This window comes from Lathamus discolor, chromosome 2 (genome assembly GCF_037157495.1).
Source record: "Lathamus discolor isolate bLatDis1 chromosome 2, bLatDis1.hap1, whole genome shotgun sequence".
NCBI lineage: Eukaryota > Metazoa > Chordata > Aves > Psittaciformes > Psittacidae > Lathamus > Lathamus discolor.
The window spans coordinates 60,352,209-60,359,908 of NC_088885.1; the positions used below are offsets into that span (position 1 = coordinate 60,352,209).

The window sequence follows — 7,700 nt, forward strand, 5'->3', positions numbered from 1 at the left end:
GAGATTCAAGAAGCACATGGGAGGGTTCAGGCGCTGGCTGCGTGTGAGGTTGCCTGTGGGAATGCACAACACATGCACCGCGTGTGCAAGGGATACGCAGGGGTGCAAAGGAAGAGTGCATGTAGGGATATGCCTAGGGGGATGCATGGTCACGGAGGTGCAAACAGCAGCTGGGGGTGCAGGCACAGGTTGCATGAGGAGTGCCCATGGGGTACAGAGTCACCGGGTACAAGGTGGGAGGGTGTCCCACGGGCGAGAGCATCGGGATGCAAGGGATGCACAGGGAAGTAACTACAAGGATGCGCAGCCGCAGGGCAACACACCCGGGGTGGGGGGGTGCTGTGTGCAGGGACGGGGTGCACCGTGGCAGGGCAGGAGGTGCCCGTTGGGTCACACCTGGCCGTGCCACGGGGGTGCACAATCACGGGGGGGCGGAGGGCACGCAGCACTCGAGGCGGGGTGCAGGGATGGGATGCAAGGGGGGAGCCCCACGGGGATGCACAGTCACGGGGGGGGGGGGGAGCCGCACCGGGGTGCGACACCGGCGGGGGCGCGTGTGGACGCGCGGCTGTTCGTGCGTGCTGCTCCCGCCTTCCCCCCCCCCCCCAGCCCCGCGTAACTCGCCGGCGCTCCGCTTCGCGCCGCGGGGCCGCCAGGCGGCGCCCAAGGGCGGTGGCGCGCAGGGCCCGCGCCGCGCCGCGCCGCGCCGCTCGGAGGCGGAGGAAATGAAGGCGAGTTCCGCCGAGGCGGGAGCCATTACCCGCCGCCGCCGCCGCCGCCGGAGCTGAGCCCCCCGCCGAGCCCGGCCCCGCCGCCGCCGGCTCCCCTCCCCGCTCCCCCCCCCTTCCCCCCCTTCGCACGCCCGTCCCGGCACAGGTAGGCGCAGCCGTCCTGCCCCGCGGGGTGCTGAGGGAGGGGGGTGGGAGGCCTGTGGCCAGGGCCGGTGCCTGCCCCCCGGCTCCCCCCACCTCTTCCCCGGAGGGCAGGCCCCGGCCCCTTTGTCCCCGGTGCCCGGCGGAAGCGCGAACAAAAGCCACCCGCCGAAGGGCCCGGCCCTGCCCCGGGGGTGCAGCCGGTACCGGTTGCCCCCCCCCACACACCCCGGGCATCCCGCGTCTGAGTGGGGAGAGGCCGCTGCTCTGAGGGGAGGGTGAATGCGGTTCTGAGGTATTCCTCCAGGGCCCCGAGGTGGCTGATGGAGGGCTGTCCGTGCGGCCTGGAGATGCTGAGTGTGGTTGAGGAGTTTGCCATGGTGCTGGGGGATGAGGGGAGCAGTGGGGCCAGGCCTGCGGTGAGCCGTGGTCAGGAGCCTTGTGACATGGTGTCCAGGTGGTCACCACTGCTGGGGGCTTTGCTGTGAGCCCAGTACATGCACTGTGGTCAGCACGGCCTTTGCCAGCATCTCGAAGCTCTTGCAGCTTGAGGTGTTCACAATGCCCAAGGTCTTTGCCGTAGCCTTGGAGGTCTTTGCTGTGGCCTTGGGCTTTGCTATGGTCCCAAAGTCCTTGTGAGAGCTTGAGTTGTTTGCCATGGCCCAGGGTTTCACCATGGCCTTGAAACACTTGCTGTAGTCACGGGTTTTTTCCATGGCACAAAGAGCCTCAATGGAAGCTTGAGGTGTTCACCATGACCAAGGCTTTCTGTAATGTCTTTGCCATGGCCTTGAGGTGCTCACCATGGCCAGCAAGTTCACCATGACTCCAAGATCCTCACCAGGAACCTGAGGTTTTCAGTGGGGTCTCGAGATTCTCACCATGGCCAAGACCCTTGCCGAGGCCTGCATCATGGCCAAAGTCTTGATCGTGCCCTTGAGATGCTCACCATAGCGAAGGCTTTTGCCATGGCCCTTAGACCTATCCTGTTGCCAAGGTCTGTGCCGTGGTCCCAAAGCCGTAGCTGGAAACCCAAAGTGCTCATCATGGCCAAAGCTTTCACCATTGCCCTGAGGTCTCATGCTGCAGCCCTAGTGCTTCCACCATAGCTATAGCCCTTGCCATGGTGCTGAGGCGCTTGCTGTAGCCCTGAGGTGCTGACCACGACCAAGGCTCACTGCAGCCCAGAGGCGATAGCCGTGGCCCTGAAGTTGTTGCTGTGGCTCCTGCCGTGGCCCTGGGGTGTTCACCCTGTCCTGGAGACACTCACCATGCAACCAGAGGCGCTCCCCATCGCTGTCAGCATGGCCACATGCCCGTCACTGTGGCCTCGAGGCACTCCCCATCACCCTAAGCCTGGCCATGAGGTGCTCCTCAGCACCCTCTCTGAGCCACCCTGAGCCACCTGCCATGGCCCCACAGCCCATGCTGTGGCTGAGGTGCTTGCCATGGCCTGTGCCATGATTATGACCCTCTCTGCGGCTCCCGTGGTAGCTGGCTGGGGGCCCCCGGGTGCCTCTGGTTGGAGAGGGCTGGGGGCCCTCGCCATCACCCCACGCTGCCACCACCCACCGCTGCCCTTTCCTTTTCTCCCCTCCCAGGTGCTCTCGAGCCGGGGCAAGGGGATGAGGTGCCCCTCTGCCGCGTGGTGTGTCGAAGCGGCTCTTTAGATCCTCCCCGGCCCAAGCCTCCCCTGCCATGGATGCCTCAGGGGCTCTTGCTTCGGCTCCCTCCTCCGCGGCTCCCTCGGGCTCCCGCAGCCCCATGTTCCCCCCAGGAGCTGACAGAGAGGAGTGGGGACCGAGGTTCAATTGTGCCCCTTCCACCTCTGCCGCAGCCTCGCAGGCGATGCCAGCGTCTGGCCGGAAGAGGAAGGCCAACTTCTCCAATGACGAGACTGAGACGCTGGTCTGGAATGTGGTCCGGCATTTCAGCGCCCTGTATGGGTCTGAAGCCCTGCGGGCTCACCCGGTGCGGCGGAAGCAGCTCTGGACCCAAATCCAAAGCCGCGTCAACTTCCTGGGCTACACCGAGCGCTCCATTGACGACCTCAAGCACAAGTGGCGCGACCTGCGGCTGGACGTCAAGAAGAAGATCACCTCCAAGAAGCACCTGCCCATGAACCGCGCTGGTGGGCCGCTCCACAAGCCGCGCCTCACGCCCCTGGAGAAGATGGTGGCTTCCACCTTCTTGCAGGCCAGCCACGACTCGGAGCCTGAAATCATCTTGGACCCAGGTCAGTCGGGGTGGTCCTCTGGGGAGAGGAGAGTTGGAGTAGGAGAGTCCTGTGCTGCGTCCCTCTGAGCAACATCTGGTCTGGTGATGTCACCAGGGCACAGTCCCCCCCAGCTCTGGGGTCTGCTGGCCGTTTGTGTTCTGTGCTCCTTCTGTGGGAGGAGTCTTTTGGGTTTTGCTCTCCTATGTGGTTTGTGTTGTGATCACAGCATCTGCAGGGCTGTGGTCCTGTCATGTCTGAGTAACAAACTACCAAGGCTAAAAACTGTGTGTGCTGGAATTCAAAATCCACCGTGGAAATAACCTGGGACCAACGGGAACACCTCAAACTTTGTGGGAGTGGGTCTTTTTTGGTTGTCTTTTTTTCTTTCTTTGATGCAGTGCCTGGCCTTGCTGGACACCATCTAAAGGCACCTGGTAAAAGATGGGATGGGATTTTACTTCCAGTTTTCCTGTCAGGCTCGGTGTCCCCCATCGGTAGCTGAGGTCAGAGGGAGTGGGAGCATCTGCTTCAGTGCAGAGTCCCACTGTCCTCCCACAGCATCTTGCACCCAGATGCCATGCGTGGCTCAGGGAGTGGTGGGTCCCTGGGAGGGCTGTGCCTTCCTGCTGGGGCCGTGCCCTTGACTCCTCTGTCACTGGCAGAGCAAAGGTCTCAGCCTAGCACAGAGCCTTCTTGCTGGTCCTGCTCTTGGGTAATGCCTGTTAAGCTCAAAATGCCTGAGAGGTATTTGGGGGGGAAAATGTTTATGCAAGACGCAACGCTGGTCTTGCAGTAGTGCTGAGCTGGGCCCATGGTTACACCCCAGCTGGGCTTTGTTACTGGCCAGGAGGCCGAACGCACTCGTGCCCTTTCATTTCCACAGAGGGGACGTGTCTGACTTCTTTGTGTCCCCAGAGGACACCAGGATTAGCTGTCATAGAATCATAGAAATAGAGTGGTTTGTGTTGGAAGGGACCGTAAAGCTCATCCAGTTCCAGCCCCCTGCCATTGACAGGGACACCTTCCACTAGACCAGTTTTTTCCAAGCCCTGTCCAACCTGGCCTTGGACACAGCAGAGGTGGGGCAGCCACAGCTTTTTGAAGCAACTGATTCCAGTGTCTCACCCGCCTGCTTCTTCCTCTGCTCTTTGATTTCATCTTGGCCTAACAGGTTTCAGTGGGGGCAGAGTGGGCAGTGTGGGTCTTGTTCCACTTGGTTCAGGCTCAGACTGTGTCTGAACCAGATGCCTGTTTTGCTGCAGAGCAGAAGGGCTCTGGGCTGGAGGCAGAAGTCCTACAGGACATTAGGGGATGCCAGCACCCTCAGAGCTGGGCGAGTTTAGGACAGTCTTGAGAGAGGTGAGAGTGAGTGATAGGGTGGGCCGGCCTCACAGGAGGAGCGTCTGTGCCTCAGTGCGACCGTGTCCCCCACGCAGCATCATTCCCATGCAGATTCCCATGGGACCCTTCTCCTGGGGAGCCCGACCTGCCTTTCTGTGGGGGCACGTGAACCGGCAGTGCTGTTGGCGCAGCAGCTGAGGCTGGATTCTGTCTGTCCCATAGATCTGTTCTTCCCCGGCGCGACCAAGCAGTCCTTCATGCACCTGCAGCCCGGCATCAGCCATCCCAGCATCTACATCGACACCAACGGGCAGCCCTCATCCCTGCCAGACGTGGAGGGCTCTGCTGTGCCCCGGCTGGCGGTGCAGAGCCCCGACCCCTCCGTCATCTGCGAGTACAGCCGAGGGGAGGGACAGAGCAGTTCGGGTAAGGCTGCAGTGGAGACGGGCTGCCGCGGTGGAGGGAGGGCACCGGGTCTGTCTGTCTGGGAGGGAGAAGGCTGTGGTGGTGGTTTGCTGGGCCCTGGTGCGGCAGAGCCCTGCTCATGGGGCTGGATGCAGCCCTCATCATGGCACTGGGGGTGTCGTAGTGGGGGACACTCCGATTGGAGATGCTTCCCTGTGCCTGCCCAGCCTGCGTGGTTGGTCTGTAAGTCCTGAAGGGCTGTGGATGCATAACGGGGAACCTGAAGCACAGTTTTGTAACTGCCCGTGGTTTTTCAGTGGCAAATCCCAGGGAAGGCAAAGGCGGTGGCCATCCCTATGTCACACAGGGACCTGGGGGAGCTCAGGACAGGGGTGAGCAAAGCTGGCGGGTGAGGGCTGTGCAGATGGGGCACATTGGCCTGCTGTGTCCGTCAGGGATGGCCGTGAGGAGGGGGTCCGTGTGTTAGGGAGGGGCAGGGGGCCGGGACAGCAGCTGGGGCTCACCATAAGGCTTCTCTTCCAGCCGAGTCGGGACCAGAGCTGCGGACTCCAGACGTGTCAGCCATTTCCCCGTCCCTGCGAAACGAGTCCCTTGTCTCCTACGCCTCCATGTCAGAGGAGGAGGAACGGGAAGGCCGGGAGGTGGAGAGAGGCCACGGCGGGGCCGTGGGGATGCAGTCCGGGCCTGAGGCCCCCATGCCTGCAGAGGAAGACATGAAACTGTCCCGCCAGGCCATGCTGATCCGCAGGTGCAGCTCCCAGGGCTCTGTCACCTCCCTGCCCGAGGACCCTCTCAACCCCGTAGATGCTCACTCGGACTGGGGCCACGAGGGGGTGTCCGACCTGCCCCCCATGGGCCGCGGGCTCGACTCCTCACACCCCGAGGAGCAGGCGGGGGGCCCGGGGCCGGAGATGGGCGCTTTGCCCAGGGTACTGATGGGGCCTACCTGGGAGAAGGCGGCGGCAGAGGAGGAGCCCCCGGCCCGCTCCCCGCTGCACGGTGCCCTGACCGAGGAGTCGCTGCCCTCCTCCGCCTCCCCCCCAGGGGATGCTCCTGCTGCCCCTGGCCCACCCCGCGGCCTGGGCTGCTCCCGCCTGCGGGAGGACCGCCGGGAGAGCTGGAGGACTAACATCCATCACCTGCTGGACCTGGAGGAGCAGTGGGACCAGCTGTACCACCAGGAGCTGGCCATGTGGCAGGAGGAGCGGGCCACCCAGCGCGAGGAGAGGGCCCGCGACCGCGAGCTCCAGTTCCGCCTGCTGGGCGTCCTCACGGACATCCGCGACGAGCTGCGCTACCTGCGCCAGGAGAGGGCCAGCGCCCGGCAGAGCCAGGTGCCGCCGCCCGAGCCCCGTCCGGACCCCAGCCCACTCCTCGAGCAGCCCAAAGCTGAGCCCAGCTTCCCTGAGCCGCAGGCCGGGAGCACCAGCTGGGGAGAGACCACCGTGCCCAGCAGAAGCCCTTTTGGGAACCGGGGCCGGGGCCGGCGTCGGGGCCGGCCGCGCGGCTCTGCCTCCAGACACAGACGGCTCTTCCTCACCAACAGCTAGGGACAGGCGGAGACGCCGTTCTGCCAAGGACATGGTTGTGCCTGCGGGGCTCCGGCCGCGCAGCGGGTGCCCAGCCACGAACAGTGGGGCATGCGCATGGGGAGCGGTGTGCGAGGGACCTGCCTGGCTCACGGGAGGTGTGCAGGACGCCTGGGTCCCCCCTGTGAGCGTGCGGGAGGTACAAGGGGGCATGGGCGGCCGGCGCCCGGGGAGGGAAGTGTGGATACCCCCGTGCGTGGTAAAGGGGTGTGTGTGTGCCCGGCCTGTGCCTGCGACCATGGCTCTGCCTGCGTGAGCAGCCCAGAGCAGGGCCGCTGAGCACAGGGCACGTGTGAGCGAGCAGGGAGACCCACACGGGGGTCAGCGGGGCCACGCGTGTGACTGCGCTAGTCGAGTAGGATTACTACCTTCGGGGGGTGGGGAGTTAGGAACACTTAGTCGCTGATGTGCGAACATTTTATGCAAATCATTTAATGACCTAATTTGCATATAACCATAAACTTCTGTTAAAAAAAAAAAAGCCCCAAAAAAACCGAAAAGCCGTCTCTGTGTGTGAGCTCAGGGCCGGGGCGGTGTGGTGAGGAGGGCCCTGGTGAGCAGGACCTGCTGCCCCCCTCCACGAGCCTTCGTGCTCCCCTCTCAGCCCAGGAGCTGTGCTGGGTGCTGAGCTGCAGTGATGGACACCTGAGGATTAAGCCTGCCTTTGTGAAGGCAGCCCCCCGCAGGGGTGAGGGGCCACGTGCTCCCCCTGTCCTCCACCCCAGCCCACGCTGATCCCTGTGGGAGCAGCTGCTGCTGCCCATGGGGGCACCCCTACCTGCCCTCCCCACAGCACCCAGTGTAGGTCCTGTCCCATCCTGGCTCCCTGTGTGGCTTCCGGAGCCTCCTCCATTACCCTGGTCACTGCTCCGTTGTGCCGGTGCCACTCAGCTGCTGTGTCATGCTGCTAATTCACTGCCTGCCTGAGGTTTCTCCCTGCTCCAGTCCCTGGTGCTGCCGGCACTCTGCTGCCTTGGCTGCCCTGGCTGGGGAGCTGGCCACAGTGCAGTGATACGGAATGGTTTGCTCCATCACCCTACCCTGCACAGCCAGCACTGGGACGTACAGTGGGACAAACAACTCTGGGCTCAGTGGCACCTTCAGGGGACGCCAGCACCCCAGATGAGGGCTGAGAACGGGACCTGGGCTCGGACCTGGCAACCTCAGCTGCCTGCGTGGCTCTGGCGTGGGGTGGCAGCGTGTATGGCTCAGGGGCGGCATGCAAGGTCCCCTGCAACGTGCAGGGTATGAAGC

The 7,700-nt window shown here is 63.8% G+C and overlaps 1 protein-coding gene across 2 annotated transcripts; it reads left to right on the forward strand.

Annotated features, from left to right (window-relative positions):
- The first annotated feature begins 679 nt into the window (after positions 1-679).
- LOC136008188 (uncharacterized) lies at positions 680-6,929 on the forward strand. 2 transcript variants are annotated; one of them, XM_065667066.1, is made up of 4 exons: positions 680-876; positions 2,474-3,108; positions 4,654-4,857; positions 5,380-6,929. In XM_065667066.1, the coding sequence occupies exons 2-4, from the start codon at positions 2,571-2,573 to the stop codon at positions 6,405-6,407; spliced, it is 1,770 nt and encodes a 589-aa protein (XP_065523138.1). In that variant the 5' UTR covers positions 680-876; positions 2,474-2,570; the 3' UTR covers positions 6,408-6,929. The 2 variants fall into 2 exon arrangements, with proteins under 2 accessions (XP_065523138.1, XP_065523139.1); XM_065667067.1 differs by having other exon boundaries at positions 2,710-3,108.
- Positions 6,930-7,700: the final 771 nt, after the last annotated feature.

Excerpts from the sequence above, each read along its gene's own strand:
- LOC136008188 (XM_065667066.1), top strand. The coding sequence starts at position 2,571 with ATGGATGCCTCAGGGGCTCTTGCTTCGGCTCCCTCCTCCGCGGCTCCC. Across the intron at positions 3,109-4,653 it reads TGAAATCATCTTGGACCCAG|ATCTGTTCTTCCCCGGCGCG; the intron begins GTCAGTCGGGGT and ends TCTGTCCCATAG. Across the intron at positions 4,858-5,379 it reads GGAGGGACAGAGCAGTTCGG|CCGAGTCGGGACCAGAGCTG; the intron begins GTAAGGCTGCAG and ends CTTCTCTTCCAG.